Consider the following 26,294-nt stretch of genomic DNA (forward strand, 5'->3'; position numbering starts at 1 on the left):
ACTGCTATTAAAAAAAGAAACTCATTACATTTCATGCATAACAAGTTTCTCTGAAGCTATAGTTATCCGCTTTGTATTATTCTACTGCCACTAAGACAGAAGGACAAAGAAAGATGTCTGTAAGGTTCATAAAGCTCTGGTAGGGGTGGATCCCAAAGCCCTCATGGTAGGGATTGCCCTTGGGACTCAGCCCTTCCTTCGCTGAAAATGACTCTGTTGGCCAGGGATGAATTGCTTTTCAGACAGGTTTGCAGTTGGATTACAGGGCTCCTTTGGTGTAGCTTTACTAAGCAAAGTGTCTCTGACTCTAAATCAGAGGTGAACTTGAAATTCAAAGGGAAAAAAGAAGTCTACACCACTTTTATGTTCATTTCACAGTTCATGGTGAGAAATCATTCTTATTTTTCAAGCTCCTACAGTGCTAAGCTGAGAAGATGGGCCTTCAGTAATTTTCTTTTAATTGGGAGCCCAGCAGTACAAAGATCACACAGGCTGGGGTATATTTTGAAATAGCTGTGCCTAGCACTGTGGCAATAATTGAGTCTAAGTGTGACTAAAGTATAGTCCGTTTAACGGCAATGATAGGTGCCAAAGTCTGGCATCTTTTCATAGGTGATAAAAGGATAATTTAGCACAAGCTATATCTAATTCTTTTTTCAGTGGGTAATGTCAGATCAGGGTTTTAGTTCCTACTTTAGTTAACTATTATAGGACTTGCCACTAACTTTGAGTTTTACCGCTGCCAACTCACATTTCAGAAGCTTGTCCAACCAACTGCTTCCTCAGTCAAACCTTTTCTTTGCATTCTTCATCCCTTTTTACTAGTATCTTCAAGCAGTTATCCTATTAAAACATCACAATTAAAACTGGACGCCCCATTCAGGAACCTAAACATCCACATCTATACCATTTCAAATGTTCTGAGTAACTGAAACATCCTCCTGGGACTGGCACGTATGGATAGGACTATGTGAGCCTTATGCCTTTGTGGAGAATCTAAAAAGGGGGATACTAAAATGGCTCCAGATGCTGTGTTTAGGCATCTATATTGCTTCCTTGGTGTGCCTGTTTTGGGATTGTAACAAGGGAGTTAAGTGTATGGTATTACTGTTGACTCCAGTAGGACTCTCTACTTCTCCAAGTCAAGCCATTAGGACTACAAGCACTGAAAGACTTATGTGGTATATAGATGCCTCAGTTTAATATTGCAGTCTTCAAAACATGCCCTAAACTATAGTTCCATCCAAGCTGCTTTGGTTCAGGAGGCAAGAAAATGGTCACTCTGGGCTTGGGCTAGGTTGCCTTAGACTTAATATCTCTGTGTGTCCTGTTTACATAGCTCATGCCCACAGCTCATCTGTGTGCATACAAAAACTTACATTTTTGTTAGGACTCTCTATCCTATGTCTTTGGATGTTCTACTCTGGATCCCGCACAAAACATAGATTTTTATCCAGTGGCATTTTGGCAATGAGATAACCTCTCACTCTGCCTTCCAACAGCCCTATAGTCTTCCTTGAGATACTTACCCCTGTAGTCTGCTCATTGGGGCAAACACTGGTTTCTTGGCAACTCCTTGCTAGTGTCTCCCTCTCTGTCTTCCCTTTCCTTTTCCCTCTGCCATGTCCTCCAGCCGCTACCATTTGCTCTGCTTCCCTGGAGCAGTTGCATAGCCCATCTTTTTGGGAAACATCTGCCAGTGGATCTCAGGAATATTTCTTTTCTCTTGTGACTTCACTGAAAAGAGTCAAGGTTCACACTCCTCAAGGAGTTTGCCCTGGGCAGTGGAAATGGGAAGGGATCTCCTCCATCTTCAAGTCTGTGGGTTGTGCAGGAGTGAGTGTGCACATACCCACTCACTCATGCTCTTCATTCCTACAAGGAGACCACTTCCCTGCATTTCTCTTCTCTGAAAAACCTTGTAATTTAACAGATGAGACAAACCACACACAAAAAGGGGATGAAGGTGATTGGTGGAAAGCTTGAGCTTGTCACCTATAAAAAGACACCTTTGACAAGTGCTATCTGAGGAAACTGCTGGAAATCTAACATCTGCTTGGGTTCTTCATTCTCTTGAGTAGGCAGCAGCAGCAGATGTGGGATTTCACAGAGCTTCTCTTGTTAAGTCTACATCTAATAGAGCAGTCAGTAATGTCATTTGCCTACATAGTTGCCCACATGCAATTTCACTGGCAGTGATTTTTACCATTTTTCTTATTGATATTATTGATTGTCTGTTACTATAATGTTATCTTGTGACATTCTCTGGATCCCATAAAACCAGTGTGGAATAAATTGGTCAGGATGAGCCATGTTTAAGCTGGTAGTGCTCCTGGATTACTGTTTTTCCACCTTGTTGGCATACCACAAAAAACACTTAAACTTGCAATTCACATATAAATGATCCTCAAGTAAATGGAGAGGTATCCAAATCTGAAAGGTCACTTCTCCTTGAAATCAGCGCAATTGAGTTTATATAGCTTGCTGTCAAGAACCACTTTCGTGTTCCTGATACATGATTTGATACGCTTGCTCTCTGAAGCCTGCTACCTTACATAATACTGCTCAGTGAATAGGTTTGTAAAACAGCAGTTCAAACACTGATACATTGATTGAAAGTAAGGTGGTATGTCATCACAAACAGAGTAAAACTCCTGACATATATCACTGAAAGTTTTCCTATATAGAACTAAGAAATATCTAGGCATTTATTTGCTTGCTTTCACATATTGCATAAAACTTCGTCTTTATGTGTTAAGTAAAGTACTAATGGAGACCAGAATATAAAAGACTCTGTGTTGGGAAAAGAACCCCACCCTCAATCCATATTCATCACACTGATTTATACATTTCTTGCACAATGATTTGTGTAACAACAATTGCATAAATCAGAATTTTGACTGATGATTGAAAATATGGGTTATGGCATAGCTCCATTACTATGCCATAAGATAAGAACATGTCTGTTGCATTTTGGTTTGCTGTTTTTAAGAGCACTGTTTTTGTAGACAAGCTGATCAAGCCATATAAGCATAGTCTAAGGGTAAATTAGAAAAAATACCAATAGGCTTGTACACCTGAAAACTTTCCTATTTTTATCAATTCTACTTGTTAGTCTAAATAGACATCTTCCTACTAAACTTATTTCTTATTTATGTTTATGAAGTATCTTTTGCAAATACTTTCTGAATGTTGTATTTGCTAAATGCTTGCTTTTTATAATTCCTTCCAGTGTAACATTGCAGAGAGAGAGAACAATGAGTTTTTTAAAAAGAGATTAAATTAAGAAAATGTGCTTTAAAACCTCAAGAATATTCTGAAAATAAATGTTTGTGGTCTTCCCCTACTAGTCAGAGATAGTGAACATTACTTACCCTGTACAGGAATCATTTAAATAACTAAAGCCAAAATAACTTCATAGAATATTAAGCCAAAATCTTTGCTGTTTTAAGACAGTGCTATCTCATTTACCTGAGAGCTGTTATACCTATTTTCACAATAAAATTAGCATAACATATAAAAACACTTTACCTCTGAAGGAAGGCTCATATAAGGTAAAGTGTCGAATTGCTACTGCAAACAATCAGCTGCTCAGTAGAAGTGGTTCGAGCATGGGCTGCTGTCTAGGGTCATTTTTCTAGTGGTAGTGCCCAGCTGCCATCTTGTTATGATTACATAGTCCCTCTCCTCGCAGGACCAGTGTACATTTTCCTGGAGTTTGGCATTTAGATGTATCAGAAGGGTAGCTGTCTCATCTAGTTTTCCCATCAATGGAAACATAGGTTTACAGTTAATGTAGCCACTCAAGTAAACAGGCATTTATTAAATCCCTCCCCCACCTTGTGGATTAAACAAGGCCAAAATTCTGAATAGTGGGTTAATTTTCCATACGATTTGCTACACATTGGTAGATGTTGAATTCTCAGTAAGTTCAGACAAAGTCTTCTGGAAATTTGGAGGCTTAACCCTTGATAGAATAGTCAGAATCATGTGATATTGGTAGCCATGTAATTTCTTCAAAAGTAAAATGAGTACAAGTGCAGCATATCCCCTTTCAATAATATCCTCAGTCATCCCCGGGTAAGATCCTTTCAATACCCATTCAAGTTTCAGTGCCCTGTTAAGTTGCAGTCCTACCAAGTTTTATATCCTCTGCTCCTCCACTGTGTTCCGCCACGTTCCTGCTGCAGCAGCAACACTAGCAACAGCAATACGAGTTACAAATTCTTTTTTCTTTAAGTAGCATGCTAAATGCTGCTGTAACTCCTCAAAGGGTGAACATCGACCACAGTTTCTGCTTAAGAATCCAGATGGAGTAGACACCAAAGATATTCATTTAATGACACATCAGTAGAGTTACGCCAGGGATGAGTTCGATTCTTATTTTCTACAACATTAGTTGTCTCTAGCTGAGAAGAAACATTTCTAATTATCTAAAACACAAAGCAATGGAAGAAATTTTTTTCCACATATGCATAGCTACACATTGTAGATATATTCACATACAGATATGTATGTATAATATACCACAGAGTGGTCATGCAAAGCTATTTCTCCATTACCTTAAGCAGTTAAATATATGTATCCAAGATAGTCTCAGAAAGATTTAAACGTAACCTTTAGAAGCATTTTTGCTTGGTTAGTTGGATTGATACAGTATGGATGGTATGGGAACTAGGTTTTCTGTTCAAATAGAATGTGATAATTGTGAATTCTGCTCACACAAGTATGGAACAGCAATCTTTCTTTAAGAAGTTATTCAAATAAATACTATAGCAACCCCAAAATATGTATCAATTAAAAACTGTAAGCTCTTTTTGTCTCAAATGAGTTAATAAACCCACCATCCAAACCCCAACAATCGTTTATTTTGTATAGCACTGTGTTTTTCCTAAGCAGTTTCTCAGAGAGTTTTCTTACCCGTTTTCCAGAACTGGTTGTCGTAAGGGCATGGATTACCAGAATAGGGCTGGAAATACTGTACACAGGTGCCTTTACTTTCTCTCTTTCTCTCTCTCATCCTCATGGCGAGCACATTGCATTGGTGAGGAATGCTCACAGCTACAGTACTGACATGTCAAGTTGTGCTGGTTTTAGTTAGTGTACCTAATCATTCCTGCATCTTTAGTTGTACCCTCCTTTAGGAGTAGACTGTCTGTAGTCAGGGCTGTCCTTTGCTGACCATTAAAACTGGCAGCTGCTGGCCAAAAGAAACATCTTTTCTTCTAGTTCAGATTGTCCATGTGTCTTTCTGTCCACACATACTGCCCTTCCTCTTGTGTGGGAGCCTAACCATATGTCCTGGTTTCAGCTGGGATAGAGTTCATTTTCTTCCTAGTAGCTGGTGCAGTGCTGTGTTTTGTTTTTTAGTCTGGGAACAACGCTGATAACACACCAATGCTTTAACTGTTGCCAAGTAGTGCCTACTCTAAACCAAGGACTTTTCAGTCTCTCATGCTCTGCCAGTGAGGAGAGGCACAAGAAGCCAGGAGGAAGCAGAGACAGAACACCTGACCAAAACTAGACAAAAGGGTATTCCATACCACAGCACTCCCCAAAACTGGGGGAGTTATACTCCCCCAGTATACAAACTGTAGGGAGTTACCTGGAAGGGACTGATAGCTGCTCAGGTTGGGCTAGGTATCGGTTGGCAGGTAGTGAGCAATTGTTTTGGTTTTTTTGGTTTTTTTTGATTTTCTCTCTCTCTTTGTAATCTTGCTCGTCATCACCATAATTATTATAATTATTATAATTATTATTTTATTGTACGTTATTTCAATTATTAATCTGTTCTTATCTCAACCTACAGGTTTTTACCTTTTTTCCAATTCTCCTCCCCATTACACTGGGGCAGGGAAGGGGTGAGTGAGCAGCTGCATGGTACTTAGTTGCTGGCTGGGGTTAAACCATGACACTATATAGAGGTGTTTTTTCTGCTCTGTGGCTGCTGGATCTGGGAGGATGACTTTGGTGAGCTCTTATGATGCAGAAGTCCTATAGGTTTATTTTAGGGAGGATAAAAGCCTGAAATTATGTAGACATGGAACAAGATTACTGTCTCAGAGTAAAGAATTTATGAGATAAGAAAATATATTCAATGGTTTGCTTTGGAGACATCCTTTAGGGCTATTAAGGTAAAGAGACAGGATTCCATTACTTATGTGGAAAACTCCTCCACTCCTCTAATAATTTTGCATTATTTTTATAATGATTTTCCCAAGAAGTTCAAAACTCAAAAATATTTGTCTTTGTCCCTAATGGCAATTAATGAGGCTCAGGATGGACCTTCATACGATCAAATAAAAAAATACTGCAATATAACCTTGACTACAACTCAATTGCATTAATTATATTTTCTATACTTTGTTATTAATAATACAAAGGCTTAAGAACTTCTCTGTTCCAAAAATATTTGTAATGTATTGCTCCTTTGCCCATAAAGTGTTAGATTGTTTGATGTTTTATCCATCTAAGACTTCAGGCTGCACTTCCTGCTTATTCTTGGTTGACTGATGCCTTAATTTCAGCAATAATATCCCTCATGCCCAGTATGATCCAACACAGATTTTAAGACTATTAAAGTGATTTTTTTTTTTAGAATGTTTATTATGTAAGATCTTGACAGACTAGTACAGAAAGTTAAATTATTTTACTTTATTATCCTTTTCTTCTCAAATCAGATATATTGCTTATTTAAATTTTCTAGACTAGTGAGGATCCTTCTGAACATGGAAATTGGAAATTTTTGATGTTCCCAGACTACCTTCTCTACTAAAAAGGAATTAGAAATGATTTTAATTGGCTACTATTTAACCTGTAGCAGGGTTCTTTTTGGGTGAGAAGTTAGCCCTGTATTGTGCATATAATTTGTTTATAAATTTCACAAACTTGTGCAAAATCTGGTATAGCTGTAATAATTACAACACACACAAAAATGTAGAAAATTATGTACCACACAACATTTCAAAATCGACTTGCTTCCCAATACAATATTGGTATATTATATTATACCAATATAATTTTAAAACATCCTCGTAGACTTTGTGAACCAATTTGCCTTTGTTTGTATAGTAGCACCTTGTGAATGTAATAATAAACTATGAATAAAAAACTGTATTTGAATACCGAACATAAAACAGTAACTATTCTTAACATGGTTTCATAACTTATATTCATACTGCTTTAGTGATACATGAAACTTAGAAACTTCCAAAATTAAGAAAATGCATTCCTCAAATTTGATGAAATATCACCACTGGGACCCTCTCTCTCATACCGCACTGAAGAATCCTCTCTTTTCATGAAGTTTGTCACATTTCTTCTCAGTCATCTTTTAACACATGACTGGTCCTTAAATGTCTCAAACCGTTAAACTGATAGCAAGATTTACCACATTTTTCTCCATCTTACTTACTCAAGGTAAGTACTTCATATTATGGACGCCTGTTTCTGTTTGTTTTGCTTGGAAAATTTGTGATGCACGGTTGTATTACAGAGCTTTAAATGGTATTTTTCCATGAGAGAAAGACATTTTCCCTGGAAAGCTTTTTAGAATCACATTTTAAAAGAAGAAATTACAAAACTGAATTAGTGCATAAATCAGAGAAAATATTTATTTACAGACATGTAAAAATTATGTTACAATATTTTAAAGAAAACTGTAATGAGCCATCAATCTGATCTACATGGGCGAACCCTGAATGTTTTAATTCTAACTAGCAGTGGCACCTATTAAAAATATGACTGCTTACAAGGTTGTAGCTATCTACATAGGTTAAATACAATAATTTTTCAGAACTAAGAACGGATCTACAGAGAAAAATAATATGAACCACAGCATGTCATACAAGAGTTTACAAAAGTAAAAATATTTTTTCTTGATCCAAACTTTAAAGCTTTTTAGTGAATATTTTCCATTCATGCAGCTGCACAGGTTTGAAACAAATATCTGAAATACACAGAGCAAATAGGCCTGTGTAGAAAATGAATTTGTTTAATTCAGGACTGTCCATAAAGGATTTTATAAGACTGTTGACTATCCAAACCGACTGATAAGATCCTTTATGTTTCTTATTCTTCAATATTGCAAGGGATGAGCAATTTCAAGAAACCTCACAACTGACAAAACCAATGTAAAACAAGTATAGGTAATGATGGCAAACACCACCGAGCATACCGCATACATGAAAAGTAGAGAACTATCGAGCTCTGTTGAAGCTACCAGCATCCTCTGTAGTAATTCGAAGCAAACATGTCATTAAGAAACCTTGCTAGTAATTGACTGCACTGGCACAACAAGCTTTTGGCTTGCAAATGTAGTGCCTCAGGGTCTTGTCAGAGGTGTCTTTTTGTGTTCAAAATATATTCAGGACTTAAATGTGGTGTGAAACAGTGTCGACATTATGATGATGCAATCATTTCTGTGAGTATATAATCTAGGGGTAATGATTGGAAAGAATTTATAAAAATCTAATAGAGTGCTTTTTGTGATTAGTAGCTCATTTGGAATGGAAGTGCTGAAAAGATGATATACCTATCTGTTTCTTATATGTAGTTTATGAACATCAGCATCAGAACTGATCTCCTTGGATGACATTCTTAATCTTTTAAGTCAGCCAACAATTTACATAATTGAAATGGGCAAAATGCCTGTTGAGCTGCTAAGGTTTCAAGTTCTTTTTTTAACTGCCAAAGATGGAGATCCCAAAATGGCAATTTCTTTTGCATTTTTACAGTTAGAAATGATCATAACCTATACTAATATATAGATAGTGGAAAAATATTTCACCCTTTGATTTGACCTAACATTTCACTTAAACAGAAGTCATATTTTTTGCTGTAATTTTCTGGGAGAGTCAGCGTTGGTGGATTCTGAAGCTGTGATTTTTTATGCTCAGGCATAGCTACTTATACTAATCTTTCCTTAATTAAGTAGTTAGGTATTACTCAGCGCTTAGGTAAACCATGTAACTCCACAGACAGTAGACAAGCTAAATATAAATACACAAACATAAATGTGAGTGCTATGTTGCATATCTCCTAGTGAAGAAAATTCCCACTCAGTAATAGAAAATTAAATTCAAATGTATGCTTTTCTTCCAAATGTGTGAAGAATATCAGCCCTTCTTTGATGGTGGTCCCCATGGTGGAAACCTGACTGGAGACCTCGAGCTCCCATCTCCTTATACACCCACTGTTTGAGGTGAACCTATCTCAGAAACTGCTGTTTTTTATAGAAATTGAAAGTCTGATCTATGGATCAGACTTTTATAAGGATCTATAAAAACCTTTATTTTTCTCTTACTTTCAGCCTACAGAGAATGACTGAAAGGGCAAGGCAAGGGTTCATCTTCATGGTGCTGGATGATCCCAAATACCCTAGGCCACAGATGTCAGTGGATGCCAGAGCTCTGTGCTGCAGTCTGGCACACAGCTGGGTCTGAGCTCCATTTGACTGCTTAAGATACTTCTTAAATTAACACCTCTCCATCTCTGAAAGCTGTAGTTATTAAATAATTTTTTTTCCCTGCAATCAGTTTTAAAGAAATGTCTCTTTCTATAGGAGTATATCTCACGTTAAGATATAGGTAAATAAATATCTATTCCTTGCATCTGCAGTGCTAAGGAGGTCTAGCTTTCAGACGGTGAACAAATTTGAACTTTCATTAAAAGAAGACTATCTTGTGCCCACATCACCTATGCTTTGATACCCTTAATATCTCAGTAACACAAGAGAAATAATGCATCCGTTCTGTTTGAAAGGAAACATGATTTATTAAGAAATTCTATACTGAGATTCCCCTTACAACATCTGTCATAATTATTCCAGCTGCAGGCTTTTAGAAGGGTGTTAGGGGTCTGGGAGTGGAAATACTACTGCCAGAAAATAACCCAAAAAGTAATCAGTAGGCTAACTCAGGCTGATAAACATTGGCAGTCTATAAGTAATTTACCTGGCTAGACAGGAGACTGACTTCCATGTAAACTTGCCATAAGGTAGCAACAAACTGGCTTAAAAGACTTGCAGGAGCAGCTGTAACGACTATCTGATGAATGGCATCACAGAGAGTGCTTATTTGGAGGAAGGGATTTACAAGAGGATCCAATTTACAGTTTATCATGGATTGCTCTCTTATTTTGACATTTTCACTTTTTAGCAGATATCCCTATTAGTAAACATAATTATTTCCAATGACACATATAACAAATAAAGTAATGGAAAATACCATACAATGTATTTAATTGTGACACTGACCATAATGATCTTGTTTGAATTAATCTGTAAACAAAGAAGAAGTGCAATATCACCTAACTCTCAATATGGTAAAACAATAAAACATGCTAATCATAAAAATAGCTTTTAGAAATATACATTTGTATACAGTGTTTCCCACACCTGTTAAATATGTCCTTCATATTATTATGATACAGTACATTGGCCTTTAAGACATCAAAATTAAAAAAATAATACCAATAATTAGCCAGAGAAAAACACATTTACAATCTAAACCATAAAAATCTAACAATTGTACAGCTTAGAACATATAAGAAATGGGGTTTCTAATTTTTGAACAATAATGTCCATTTTAATAAGTAAATTGAATTTTCATACAAATTGAATCAAATGTGTTGCTAGCCAGTAAGAAACTGCAGTTCACAATTTTCTGTGGAGAAGTCAGAGTTTCTCTTCTCAGCCTTCAGGGGGTTCACACGTGACATCTCATCACTTGATCTGTAGAAACTGAGAAATGAAATGTTCACTTTAGTACGAAGGCTCAGAATTTCTTCCAGCAGAACCTCAAAAGGAAGCCAACTGGGGAAAAGAGGGAAGAGTATGACTTGACTCTTTCACAAATCGATCAAATATCAATATCCATCAGACTTTCCCACCTTCAACCTTAGAAAGCTAAAAGAAAATTTGTGTACCTGCAGCAGCGGACAATCAGGACTATGCGACAATCCTGTTAGACTGCATGGCCCAAAATAACCACACTGAGTCAAGCAAGAGCTGTTGAGGCTGAGGTATACCTCCCCTCAATAGTGCTATACAAACAACTGCTGAATAATTTCTATTTTAGCAGCAGATAAATGTATCTTAGCTGCTTTGCAATGAAATGATTTATTTGCGTAATAGCGTTCAATGTAAATAAATTGTGTGTAGAATTCTTTTCTTTGGTCCCATCACACTATTTATATACTTTTTCTGGACCATTTACATTGTCTGTGTGCTTTCAACAATGCTTATAGTTACCAGATTGATGGATCTTTCCTCAATGGCTTTCCCTTTGACATCGCCTATTTTATTGTTCTCGTGTACATGCCATAGGCTTTAATTGTATATGCTTTGATTTCTGTTGTTTTACCAGCCACAGTGTGAAATTGCAAAAATCCAGTGTCAGCCAACACTTTTCAGGGTTATTCTTCCCGCAGAGGCTGGAGGCAGGTTACATCTAAAAATTTAGGAGTCCTGCTATATGTGGCCCATTCACGCTACCAGCTTCAACTAGACATTCAGTGATGCTGCAGGGGAGCATAAAACATACCAGCTCCATCTACCCACAGGAAAACTGACATTTTCCCAATCACATCTGTTTGTAAAACCGACAGTAGAAAATGTTAATAGCAGTAGATGGTTTCTTTTTTTAAGTTAAATTTTCAACCTAAGTTGGTTCTTTTTACTTTTGACATGAAAAATATCTTTCTGCCAATTTCTTCTTCACTTTTTTTTCTTTTTTTCCCCCTGCTTGTATGATTTTTTATGACTGAAACTGAAAACAGCTGACAAAACCTGCTGCACTTCTGATTAAAACCTGAAAAATTTCAGAGGTCCTTTTCAGCCAATTTCCCCCTCTTTCAGTAAATTTTAAGTCTGCCATTTCTTCCCCAGAAAAAAAAAAGGATGATTTCTGTTAAAGTTTCCATTTATTGAAAACCTGGTTTTCCAACGAAAAAGGTTTTATCAGAAACACCACTGCTCTTCGAAGCAGTCAGCCATCAGACTTCCCCCTTGTTGCAAAGGAAGCACCAGATGTCTGGCCATACTCTTCATGGGTAACCAGGATTAAGGAGAAATGCTCATTCAAGAGGTTCCAGAACTTTCTTCTTCCAGTTAAAATATCCTGAAACTATTATTCTCTACTTGCATAGACAAAAATCTTCTGTCTCCCATATTTTTAGCTCCTGGCACCTGAACAGGCTTAACTATATGAAAAAGATTTTTAAATTCTCCCTTTAAGTCTAAGAGATGCCTAATGGTTGTTAAGTAGCTATTCATCTAACAAGAAGTAAAAAAAAATCACACTGTACATCCTATTACCTCCAGAGAGGGTTCCTCTTTTCTAGCCTTTTCTTCACCTATGCTTTGCTGTTCCATTATGCCTTATAAAAAGCAATAATTATACATCTAAGAAGAGAGACAGATTTTCAAGTTATTTATTGAAGCTTTTTCTCTGCCATAAACCTTTCAAGCATTTACCTGTCACCAACACTAAAAAGCTTCATTAGGCTACTATTATGAAGCGTCACTGCTAACCATCTGGATCCAACTCATCAGTGCTGCTTTGCTGTTGTTTAGAAACAATGATACAAATTTACCAACCCCACCAGTTCAAAATCTTGTATTCTTCCTTCAACACATGGGCTTGTTATTTGCCCCTTAAGACAAATAATTTTAAAGGCTGACAAGAAACTTTAAAATCCAAAATAGTCAAGCTTTTATTTTCCATAGAATGACAGTAACCCAGGGCTATGATTAAGCTAGTGTAATGCAATACTAATTTTATTCTATTTCTTTCTTCTGAATAGGGTGCAATTTATCAGCTGGCTTTATGGTAGTGCTGATGATATTAAAAAACCTCATGATGACTAATGTTTTTTTTTAACTTTTCATTTTCTTCCTGTTATATATGTATAAAAAACATCCTGACACAACAAGGATGAACTGAATTACATTTAAGACAGCAATATGTCTTTCATTTGATGTAGTTTTAACAGAAAACCACTTTAGAATGCATGATTTGAACATAATGCATTTTAAGAATTGAATAACCCAACTGAGCATATAGTCTTGGCAGACGTAGACAATAGCAGAGAAACAGTATACACTGTCCTAATTGCCATCATAATCTCTGAAAAAACCTGGAGATAGGTTGTGGAATATTTATTGGTTCATTTTCCACCTGAAATTATTTTTGTTGGGTTTTTTTCCCTATCTAGGTGGCTTTTTCAGCATGAGCTACTGAAAACAGTCTTCTTAGGCATAAAACTGCATTTCAGTCTTCCAGAAATGCTCTCACTCCTATTATTATAGTTCCAATATGATCCTTTTGGCATTTTTCCATATTCAAATTATACTAGATTAAATTAGTTTTTACTTTGTACTGTTACCAAGTATATAACATTGGAAAGCCAACATTAAATATTAAACACCTCACTAAATGAAAATGCAGTTCTACTTAATGGGCCTCAAACTATAATCGCTAAAAATGATGGCATAAATCAGATAAAATTCAGTGAAGATCTAGAGTTTTCCATCTCATCTTTTAGAGGTTTAACTGTTATATCACTTGCCTCCTCTCAAAGCCTAGATAATTCCAGTCTTTACATCTGTAGATCTTTAAGAATGCCCTACATGTAAAGGACATTTTTTATGGGAGAGCCTGGCCATCAGATCACCTGCCAGGGGACCATTTCCTCTAAGCACAGCACTTCTAGTCACCAAACATGACTCAATAGGAATAGATTGCATTTTGTATTTCTCCTAAAAGGCTTTCATAAGAAGGCAATCTCAATGTATGGTAAAGACCTACAGACACCATTCTTTTCAAACAAGGTGGGCCACCCTCATCTCCCCCGACTCCCTACGCAGCTGGAAGCTGTAACAGTGACTGCTTCTGTGCCGGGGGGATGCCGCTGGCATTTCTAAACTTGTTCAGGTGGACTGTATTTGTCTCTATAAGTCTATGTAATACCAGAGAACGGAATTACCTATCGTGCCTGTGAACACATGTGCATGAACTCTGAGAATGAGCAAATCAACATTCTGACCAATGAGTATTACACCAACACAATGAATGCTTATAACAAAATTGTTTTAACACACTCTGGTCGGATCTCTTGTTATTTCAAGCCTTCGTGCCCCAGCTTGGGTGCCAGAAAGGACTGCCATGGTTTAACCTCAGACAGCAACTAAGTACCACTCAGCTGCTTGGTCACTCCACCCCACTGTGGGGTGGGGAGGAGAATCAGAAAAAGGTAAAACTGCAAATTGAGTTTAAGAATTGAAATAAAGTCAAATATAATAATAAAAGAAATAACAATAATAATAGGAAGAAGAGAGAAGAGGAATGAAATTCAGGGAACACAGGCAATGTGAAATACAATTGTGCCTGTCCCTGAGCAGTGATCAGTGGCTCCTGTCAACTCCCCCCAGTTTATATACTGAACATGACATTCTATGTTACGGAACATCCCTTTGGCTAGTTTGTCATGGCTATGTGCCCCTCCTCACTGGCAGAGCATGGGAAACTGAAAAGTCCTTGGCTTAGGGTGAGCACAACTTAGCAAGAACTAAAACATCAGCTGTGTATCCCAGCCAAAACCAGGACACGAAGGCATGAGTTGTGATTTCTGCTAGCTGAATCCAAACAGGGCTCAGCCTCTTCCCTGCTCTGGTTTATTTGTTCTTCCTTACAATTCTGAAATAGGGTAAACCACAGGATATGTTCCCATAAAAACCTAGTTTCCTTCTCACAGACTTAATTGGAAAAGTGTACTTGACTTTCTTTACCATGCTCATCTTCCAGACTTAGATGTACAGGAATAAATCTTACTGTCTGAGAGCGCAAATTCAGTGTATGTCCTTGAAGGGAGTATTCAGAATCATCATGACTAAATGACACAAAAGATGTACATGATTAACATCTTCCCTTGTAGTACATTAATAAAATATTTAGACAAAAGTCCCATACAATATGGATGTTACAGAATTTACTTTATGGTTTACCTCACAATAATCACAAGCAACAAGAGCATCCAGTAAATATATATATAGAACATGTTAAACTGACAAAATGCATCTGTTTTTAAACAACTGATTGCTCTGAATACTTTTTTTATAATATTAACCTTAGAAACTCCCAGCAAATGCAGCAAAGCAGTGGATGGATAGATGACAATGCACATATATACATGAGCTTGAAACCCAAATCCTCAAATGTCCTTCCTCTTGGTCTCCTGCCTCTTTTTTCTTGTCCGGCAAACTCATCCTCACGACTGGACTTCTGGACTCTAGACCGAGTTTAATAAATATAAGGGTGGCATCTGAAGCTAATTGTGACCAGTTATCTTGGTTTCAGGTAAAGTTGCATTTCTGCCTCTGTTAGGGTCCTGTTGGGTAGGAGATTCTATGCCTGAGACCTTCCCAGGTTGCTGCTGGTGCCTGACTAGGCTTTGGCAGTGAGTTATGTGAATGCCATACATCATTTTCTGCAAAACAAGTGCAAGCTCCATTAAAATGCAGCTGCCGCACTGTCCTTTCACTCAAAACACTGGTCTTCGTACTTGCACTGCCTCAAACTGCAATTGTAGTGTGATTGCTTTGATTGCATCTGATGCTGACTCCTATAGTACAACTGAGAATACTGAATATGGGTCCACAGATGCCACTCATGTCCTCTAGGATGACATACGTTGTTTCATCTGTAATAATTTCTTCTGATTATGAAATGTACTTTCTGGACAGCTAAGGAAGTGAAAAAATGAGTCTGTTTGCAGGATGGACTTTTTAAAAAAAAGAAAACCAAATCATGGTTAGCTATTATCAACCCAGATATCTCCCTAAAATGAGAAAAAATCGGGATGCATTACAGAAGGTAGTAGTGCAAATTACCATTCTGCTTATTTTCTGTGTCTAACTCAAGACAATACCCTTCCTTTCTTTTAGTCAGGCAGCTCACACTGAGTGCAAACCACAGTAATTTATGTTTGTAAGGCACCATGGATGCATGCGCTTCTATTGGCTTTTACACAGCGTTCATAGTCAGGAATGGAAAACCACAAGCAATGAGCAGGGCTTACCAAGGAACCTTGAGTTTGTATTAGCTATCGCATTGACTTCACAGCTGTGTTCATTTGAGATACTCCTTGTGCTTTCTCCCTTGATTTAAGACATGAAATCTCTGATTGAGTAACAACTTATATAGGTGATTTAGTATAATGACCCCATATGAAATGTAAACGCTTTGTTCAGTAGGTGTTAGCAGGGGAATGTGAATGTGTATTATGGGTCTGTTGCTATCATTTGTAACACTTGTAAAACATGACAGAAACCTTTTATAATGAGCTAGTGATAAAGTATTCACCACATATAACAAATAGGAGGAATTGTAGAGTTTGGTAAATATTAATGAAGAATAATTAAAGGAAGAAGTTGCACCTTCTTTAAACCTTTCTTCAAATGATGAAACCTAATCATTATCTATTGTACACTGTCAATCATACTTTAATTGCGAAAACACTACAGAATCGTTTTTCTGTTCAGTGAACAGTTTAATTGCTTTGAAGTGTTAGTACTTATGTGAGCACATGTGAGAATGGCTGTTTTACTCATCAGTGAATACAAACATATATCTCCTTTGTATTAAACTGCTCTGTTTCACTTGTTTGCCTGATAAAAGCCAGCAGGAAGAATGAGATATCCCTATTGACATATTGGTTGATCCCTAGACCAACAGATCTTTAATTTCTCAGAGTCCTGTGTAGGCAGATTTGTGATGAATACTGTTGGTGTAGTAGTGGAGACAGTATGTAATACTTCAAAAGTGCCAGTGAGGACACGCTGCAGTTGTGATGATGGTCAGGTGTGAGGCTAAAGAAACAGCTTTGGGTTTAGAGTCACCATGGTCATTTGAGAGCTTTGTTGAGAGGGTCTATGAGGGCAGCAAGGAGGAGGAAGGAAAGATGTGGATCTGCCCATCTTACTTTACCCTGTGGGTTTTCCTCCTACTTGACTGCTTTTCATACCAAAATATTCCTCTACAAGGTCCTTCATAGCAGTAGAAGACTCAGGGAATAGTAGTGTAGTTTCCGGTGATGGTAGGAGGGATCTGAAGCTGGAGGCATTGGACCTTCTGCAGAGTAGGCTGCAGGATCTCAAGCAGGAGAACGTGGAAGAGGTGGGAAATTGGGAAGGTGGTGCTTTTGCAAAACTCATTGCCCCGAAGCCTTTACCCAGGATTCACTCTCAAGGCTACCTCACAGTGAATGAGTAGTAGCACAGCCATGCTACTACCACCAGCAGTCCATTTCATGTTCTCTCTTGGCCGATAAAGCCAAACTAAATGCAGTAAGGCCTCACTGATGCTGTCTACAGAATTCCCTCAGCTTGTACCAGTACGCCTTGAGAGCTACTCATCACCTTGGGATCCAGTGCCAAATATAGCAAAGGGGAAGATGTCCCACTTTTCTTTAACCCTGAATATGAAGTGGATACTTGTAGTGAATTTCCAGAGGCATGATGCTCATTGGAGACCACTAAGTGTTTTGTGCTTCTTGGGACTGAGCCTTTTCCACGAGAAGCAAGTCTAACTGAGTCCTGGCAGGATCCACAGTAAGGATTGTTCTTTATCATTCTGAATGCTATGAAGGAGATGGTGTTAGGATGCAGGGTGCTGCCAGAAAGCTGTAGAATAAAATTCCTATTGAATTAACCTCTGCTCAATGTGTGGAGTAGGAATTCCCCAGTGTGAGGCAGTGGTCCAATTAATGCTGAAGGGAATAATTCCTGCCCTACCAATGCCAAAGGTGCAGATTTGAACACACAGCTTAATGTATAAAGGAACTACTAAAACTTGTACCCTGAGGCCACTCATTATATCTACTACTATGTAAGTAGTGTATTTTTAAAACATAAGAAAGTAGAAGCTTACTGGGAGATCTACTTTAAACTAATTACACAGACAGCACCTGCTAAACTTTCCCAGTATTGCCAAATTAGAGTGTAGAGAGGTATCAAAAACCAAAGCGCACTGATGCAAGAAAAAGAAATTATATGCAGTGATGGTAATGAGATCAGGAATGTCCTATCTAATCAACAAGAGATTCTTCAGCTACTTGGAGGCAGAAGTTTTACTCAACATGAAGACTAGGTGGAGTGAGGTAAAAAGCAAAGTAATAGAGAAGGAATAGGGAGGAGGGCTTGCTGGAGGAAGCAGTTGGAAGCATTTAGCGTGAGAAGACAGAGATACTGGGAAAGCTCAGAGTAAACCATAGGAAGGAGGAGGGAGATGAAACCAGCAGTGATGCATAACAGATACTTAAATGGTAGCAACAGTGTACTGAATTAACACAGTCAATTAAACATACAGGATGTATTTACCTATGAAAGACTGTTGCCTGTGAAACACCTGGTTTGGGAATGTGATCCAGATGGAAATGACAATGGTAGCTGAGTCTATTTTAAACAGGTTTTGCTTTTTATTTTACTGGATAGTACTTATTCGAATGCTAAGTACATAGTAGTGCATTTTTGTTTTATGAGGATTTCAAGACTCATTCATTTAAAAATAAAAATTACAAAGCAGAATTGTGGACTTGGGCTTATATTGTGGTCTAAAAATGGTGCAGAATCACCTAGTAGCTGAGAAGGGATCCCTGCAAAAAGGAAACAGAAAAGAATTTCGTTTTTTGATTCTTTATTTGTTGGGGCTGGAACAAAATTTAGTAATTTTTAAAGACATTATAAGCCTGTAGTGTACTTTTAGAAATCAATAGCAACAACAATTTGGAAACTTCAAATACACATACCAGCATAATAGGCTGGCTTGGATGGCATTTGATTAACTTCCAAATCTTCATTTTTGGCAGACTGAGCTTGTTTTATTCCTCACTTATTGCTTTTTTGTTGAAATGGCAATTACAGTTCTGTCACCTTCTAAATAACTTCCCTTTTCTGAGGTCTATAAATGCCTATGTATAGATAAATTCAATCTGCCTTTCACGTTTTGATATTAATCATATGGAAAATCTTCTTAGTAAGACATTTATATTTTCTCAAAAAAAATGAGACCTTTTGGAATAATTGGGTCACTAACTGCAGTGGCTCTGTATGAAGAAATAAATCAATAAATAAATAAAATTTGTGTCTTTTTATATGTTAAAATAACAACCTTTTAGCTTTTCAGTATTTACACCTCTTTACTTGCGTGAAGACTTTCAGCAGAAAAATGTTTCCTCTGAGGGTTTTTTTATTCAACATTCTTGAGGCTTAAGCATACTGATAAAGCCTGTGAAATGAGTGTTTTCTAGGGGAACTAAAGATATTTACTTTCAAAGATGGACACAGCAGGAAAAATGTGTGATGCATGACAATTGCTCAATTTCAGTTAAATCTGAGAATTTGAGGATTAAGCTGATAGGCTCAAACCCATAGCCAAATACTGACCCAATGGCTGACCTGAGTCATTACAGAGGATTTTAGTGTCTCAGTGAGAGCCTAGAAAACACCAGTGTCCCCTTCCTGTTCTCTCACCATGTTCCCACTGTACCTTCTACTGTTGCTTTGGTATCTGCACTAGGTTACTGTTCTGATGCCTGTTCTTTCTGCACAGAACTGAGAAATGTTGGTTGCAAATAATGGGTGAATGAAACCCAGCACCTTCCACAAGTCATCCAAAGTCTGCTGGAGTCAACCAAAACAGGAGGTAAAAGAAGAGTTACTTCAGCAGAATTAGTGAAAATTACATTGGTAAAAATATTCGGGGGAGAGGCTGAAATCAGTCTTCATATTTAAAGAAGTGTTGAGTTACTTCAGTTAAATCTGTTGTTTCTTTAGCAGCCATAAGTTACAGCAAAAACTTGTGATCTTTTTTATAAGCTGCCATCACCCGCTCCTGAAAAGAGATCTAGGTTTGCTTCTGGGTGGTAAGTGTTTGGCTGAGCTCCTTTCTGTACTGCACTCAGAGGCTGACTCAATGCTCATAAATTTTAGGTTAGCAAAATCTGTGGAGGTAATTCTGATTTACTTAGAATAGACATAATCAGGCCACTAGTACCGAACATTAAGGTGAATTATGTTATATTGGAGAGGAATTAATCTCATTTAGGCAAGTATTTTTTTACGTGTCTGAGAGAATTTTTGGCCTGATCCTACAGCATTATTTTTTTCCTCTGAATGAATTTGCAGGTTGTTGGTTTTGGTGGTTTTTGGTTTTTTGGTTATTTGTTTTTTGTTTTGGTTTGGATTTTTGTTTGTTTGTTTGTGTTTTTTGTTTTTGTTTTTGTTTTTTTTAATTGGAGGCACAACAGCTGCTTTTGACAGTTGAAGCTGAGCCATTAAAATGAAATATTTTAATGTCTCAAAAATGCCAAGCACCATGACTATCTCATTCTTACCTAAAAGCTTAAGATAAACACATAGTCTGCCTCGTTAGAAAAAAAAAAAAAAAAAAAAATAAACCCAAACAACCCAAAATGAAGCTAGCACAAAAATGAATAAGAAGTACCAAATAATGATAAGTCTACTGACAGTGGGTCAACAAACAGCAGTCCCTGTTCCCCCCAAAACAGAGAAAGCACACAAGGTACTCTTTCAAAACACAGGTCTACAGAAAGGTGGTACATAAGCTTAACACAAAGCGCTTAGACGATTTCTAAAAAGCATTAAAACATATTAAGCAGTGATCAGAAATTCTTTTATGTATCCAGTATATTGCCAAAATGTCACCCATTGTAGTGTTTCCAAACAGACATATCGCCAAACTTCCATGAGGCTGTAAATCCCACATGCAAGCCGGTACCCTATATTGACAGGTATTTGCCAAATAAGTGTACTTAAGACTAGCCTATTGAAGCATTTGGCTATTACCAGCTATTGTTTCAGGTTGTCTAGGGTAGCTTAAATACCAGAATTTTTGAGACCAGTTCTTACAGTGATTCTCAGAGAATAAATCAATTAAAAAAAACCCCTCCTCTATTTAATATTTATACACATTTACTGTCTCAGAAAGGATGTACAACATTTTAACTGCTGAACATAGGTGGTTCTTCTGTGCTCGGTGGGATTTATGGAGCGTAGACGACACACAACTTTTCCTGTTCTTGCTGTATGTGTCTGGACATTTTGCTGGAAGTTGCTGGCAGGGTTTATTAACGAGTTTCAAACCCTGCTGAGTTTGAAAGGTACCTGTCCAGAGTTGCCTTGCTTACAGACAGACTTCAAAAAATTAGCCATGCTAATAATTCTTAACACAAAATATATGAAGATAAATGATGACTGAAACTTTAGGCAGGTCAAGACTGATGGCACGGTGCAAAGAAAAAGTAAAACACTCATTGAAGAATATATCCAATGTTGTTCAACAGACAAAAATAAAATTTGTAATTTTCTTGACTGGAAAGCATATGATTTTTACAAGTTTAAACCATATATTTGGTTTATTCTCCTTTCATGCATATTTGCTGTAGGTGCAAAGGCACCTAAGGGTCTGACCTCAGAAAGAGGGGCTGAGTCTACATGCACATTCGATCTGCTGAGACACGTTGCGCACCACACTGACTCAGTAGCAAAGCTGAGAATGGGAGTAAAACTTCCTGATTCCCCATTCTCTGCTTAAAAAAAAAAAAAAAAAAAAAAAAAGGGTTGTAATTTAATTATATAATTAATTATATTATTTATATTATAAATGTTTTAATTGTTCTATGGTTTTGATTTTTTTTTTTTAACTGGATACTAAATAACATAGAACAGATTCAGAGGAATAGAATCATAGAATAGTTTGGGTTGAAAGGGACCTTCAAAGGTCATTTAGTCTAACCCCCCTGCAATGAGCAGGGACATCTTCAACTAGATCAGGTTTCTTAGAACCACATCTAGCCTGGCCTTGAATGTCTCCAGGGATGGAGCATCAGATGTGAAAGCTGAGGAAATGATATTACTCATTCATTTTACAAATATACAGTTGCAGTTAGGGAAGTCTAGTAGATGTACTAAGTGCCTACATTTTCTGCAGGTTCCTGTCTGATATATAGGGGATAGGATGTAAATAATAATTCATAACAATTAGAAAAAATATGATCTAGTCAGTCAGGAATAACCTGGTTAAAACTCTGAACAACACTTAGGAAGTCTTCCTCTGAGAAATTGACTGCCAGGAAAAATGGGGAGGAGGAGCTGGTCGCAAGGCCTTGTCAATGACTCATACAACTGTGTGTGAACAACAAACATGTCTACTGTGCTATTGCATATATTAAATATAAGAAAAGGGCATGTCAGGAAGCTTCTCACAATTTTTGATTTCATGACATGCCTTTATTACTTTCTCCACTTTTTCAGTCACAGGTTATTAGATTTACTGCAGCTTTGGAAGGTACAACACATTAGTATGTGTCGGGTACACTGCCACTAATGACTTTCTTAGCTTGCTCAAGTACAAACGCCTTACACTGATATTTATCAAGTGAAAACAATTTTTTACCAATTCATTTGTCTTAGAAATGAAGAGTTTCATGTTTCCCCTGATACTGAAAACAAGATTTCAGTGAAGTCCAATATGTTCAGTGCATTGGAAAGACTAAATTTTGCTTTGTCTCAATGATATTTAAAGTAATCTAAATAAGATTTCTGGCACAACGTTGCTTCAGCCATTACCATTAATTAGAAGTTTTGTCCTTATTTTTTCTAAGTAGTACCCTGTATAAGTGCACTCAGCAAGCTTCAAATTGTCACAGTAGCTATTGATCTTTCTGACATGCTTAATCAGCCTAATTCTGCTGATAACAGAAGAGTCAGTCTGATCTACCCTGATGTTATTGACAGGAAAAAATTTATGCAAAAAAGGCAATGAAAAATCCAGTTTAGTTAATGAATTAAGTACTATTAATCCTATCACATAGTCACATATTTCATCAATTTTGCTATTTGAGATAAACAAAATTGGGCTTAAACTACATGAAATTCATCAGATAGATAAATTTTTATTCCTTTTCTATAGATCTTGTTCTCTGCTGAGTATTTTCATTGTTGAATTCTAGTGCAAAATAATGTAAGTAAAGGAAGCTTCAATGTTTCATGCAGACTTGCTATTAAATTACTTTAATTTCGCTTTAGGTACTTATAGCAGAGGTGTGGCAGATGCACTTGACCCCTTATTAGTTCCAGCTCCGCAGGAGGTAAAGGCCTGAGCCATAGCCAGACCAAGAACTCCTTTAGTTTCAGTCTGTTCTCTGAAAACCCACAAAGAGCATGGGAGTGACACAGTAAGCATCGATGCATATGAGCTTGGAACACTGATCGTGCAATGAACATGAGTAGTGGGTGGCTTTTCCAAGACAAATTTATCAAGGAACAAGGAAAGATGTGGGTACAAGGAGTCTTGTGCACACCTTTCCCGTCGAATGTAATTTGACTACAAGCTGACCACTTTATTCCATAAATATGACAGCCTGAGTGAGCTTTCTTTGAGTTCTCCTGGCTAAGCAGCCTAGTTGTATGGCAGTGATCTCCCCTGGAGCTGGGACGCCTCTCAGTCTGGCTCCTAAAGTTAGAGACACCTTTTACCAAGGGGAGATCTTTGGTAAGCAACCGATATTGTGCATAATCTTGTAGTCTGGTACTGACTCTTGTGAACTGGTAGCTTTGATTTTGACTTGGTAATTTTAATTTGTGACTTGGTAACTTTGATTTGTATCTTGGTAGTTTTGAATCATTGCTCAAATGATTGTACCATACAGTTATAAAGCGAACCTTGCCACTGAACTTTGTTAAGTCTCACTTTTACAACATCATATTAAAGCCACTTTTGCTAATACCTTTGACAGTGGTCCTTACAGTGATCTAAATCACCCATTCACAACAAGAGGAAAATGTCTTAACAGCTTTCGCCGAAGTACTACTTGGTTCCATTGATTTAAATAGTATTTGTATCAGTTCCCACAAGAAATATAGATAACTATTATATCATAGTGGTTTTAGTGTTTTATAATGAAACTCAGTGCACCAAAAGGATTATCCTGAATTCTGTAATTTTTTGCCAGTGGCAGTTTCTGGTATTTGTGTTTGAAACATGATTATCAGATGCTAGAAACAAATCCAATGATAGACTGAAAACATGCAGTGCAGAGGTGGAGAAAAGGACAAGAGTAAGAAATGAAATATGCTTGAGAGGTAAATTTAACTGAAATATACTTAATAGAAAGGGAATTATAATTGCTGTTGAAATAACTGCTGTAAATCTATCTTGTAACCAGAACTGGGCCTTGAACAGTCACTGTACCATTTGTTTCTGATACAATCCAATAAAAATGCTTCTCAAGACATCTCATTAATGGAACTCCCATCTAATGCTTGTGCGGCTTCATTATTTTTAGTGTAGCTACACCAGCATAAAATCACAATACTGCAACTTCAAATTCCAGCCAAGCACTAACCAGAGTCTGATCTGTGTTATGACACTGTAAATCTATTGTATTTGAAATCATTGGGGTCACATGCTCTACCAGAAAACAGTTTGCTGTACTGAATGCTTAACTACTGAACCACTGCCGTATTATTGTTATTATAGTTATTTATTATGAAAGGCTGACAGTTTGATTGATAGAAACTATTATTCTCAGGCAATGTAATACAGATGTGAGTGCTTGTGTATAACTCACTCCAATTAATTAATTTGTTGGTATTTTATTAAGCATTAGCCAAAAGTGATTTTTTTATCCCAAATCTACAATACTTTAGGTTTTCAGCTAATTAATTGGATGCCATCTTTGTAATTTACAAGGGGATTACAATGATAAATTACAGTTAATTTTGAGCCAGTGCTTCCTCAATGATAGATTAGTGCCATTTGAAACAAGTTCATAGAAGTTATATGAAATGCTCTGAGTTGTCCAGCTGCTAAATCAGCAGAAGGAAACCACCACACACACTAATTCTGAAATGCTTTCCCTGCATGCTCTCAGCTGCACCACACATTTCTAATGCTACTTCTAGTAAAGAGAAGAGGCTTGTTTTAGAAATGCTGAGGCCAAGCTGCTTTTTAAATATCTAAACGTGTGTTGGACTGTGCTGCAAAGGTGACTTTTCTGCTCTCCACTGTGCAGCCACAGGAATAAGATGAGGTTATTTGCTTTCCTTCCCACTCCTTTCAATTTAAAGCCATGACAGGCACCTGAAAACTGCTTGATATCACTGATGACTTGTGTTCCAATGATTTGTGGCTTGTTTGTGATTTGTGTGTGAGGTGAATTTAGTAAACATGAAGATCTTTCTTCATTGGAGTTTGTTTCCTGTAAGGAAAGAAGGGAAGCTGTGTAGGTGTGTTGCTTTTTTCACAGCACTGTTCAGGGACAGTTTAAGCAATAAGAGCAGAAGCACTCACACTAGGAAGGAACACAAAGATTTGTAATTCACTGCAACTAGAAACTGTTCAATGAGAGGAGTGAATACTGAACCCAGTAAAATCTGGGATAACCAACTACTTGGCGGTGTGGTTTTTTTTTTTTTTTGGTGTGTCAGGTTTTTTTTGTTTTTGTTTTGGTTTGGTTTGGTTTTGGTTTTGTTTTGTTTTACTTCGTTTTTATCTAAAAGGAGCAGAGGAAACAGACCTGAAGTTTTCATCTACTCCAGCTACTTCTGATGGTCAGTTAAGTGACAGGACTTGTAGAGTAAGCCCAGGAGCTACATTCCAAGTTAGTGAATATTTTTGATATATATATCTCTCTCTAAATATATTATTATATGCACTTGTACAAAGGGGAGTGGAAAGCCGACATGTAAGACCAGGTGGGTGAGAAGCATATGGCACCCTTGACTGAAGAAGTTGAAGTCAGCTATTTGACAAATCTGTACATTTCTGGGTCATACATCTGAAATAGCCATTTAAAGAACTCTTCAGTATGTCAATGCAGCAAAAGTCTTGGGGGATTTTTCTAAAAAGCCTCAAGCTGGAGTGCCTGCAGCACTGGAGACACTTACTGAGACACATTTGTGGGCAAACGGTACAAAAGACACTTACTTACCCAGGAGGTGATGTTTGATGAGTGCAGCAGATACTTCAAATACAGCTTGTCTTGAATTAGAGTTCAGATAGGCAATCAAGTTCTTGTAGCATAAAACTTTTTCACACTTCAGCTGGGCCATAATGACTATTTGTGAGCGTGTCTGTAGTCCTTAGAAAATTACAATGCAGGGACAAACAACATCCTGATCTAAATGGTGGATGAAGAAGGTGTGCAGCTGTTGAATGTGATATGGTTTTGTGTGTGCAGCCGGGCAGGTAAATGAAGAGGCTAAAGCATCCTTA

At 37.3% G+C, this 26,294-nt stretch overlaps 1 protein-coding gene across 12 annotated transcripts in view; it reads right to left on the bottom strand.

The window, feature by feature from the left end:
- Nucleotides 1-9,752: 9,752 nt before the first annotated feature.
- The window catches only part of RALYL (RALY RNA binding protein like), a 377,671-nt gene continuing 361,129 nt past the window's right edge, over nt 9,753-26,294 (bottom strand). For all 12 annotated transcript variants that reach the window (XM_030491152.1, XM_030491107.1, XM_030491141.1 and 9 more), the window contains one exon: nt 9,753-10,741. In XM_030491152.1, the coding sequence (XP_030347012.1) occupies nt 10,724-10,741 (18 nt within the window). In that variant the 3' untranslated portion in view covers nt 9,753-10,723. The remainder of the gene's footprint in view (nt 10,742-26,294) is intronic.

This window comes from Strigops habroptila, chromosome 1, assembly GCF_004027225.2.
Source record: "Strigops habroptila isolate Jane chromosome 1, bStrHab1.2.pri, whole genome shotgun sequence".
NCBI classification, from domain to species: Eukaryota; Metazoa; Chordata; class Aves; order Psittaciformes; family Psittacidae; genus Strigops; species Strigops habroptila.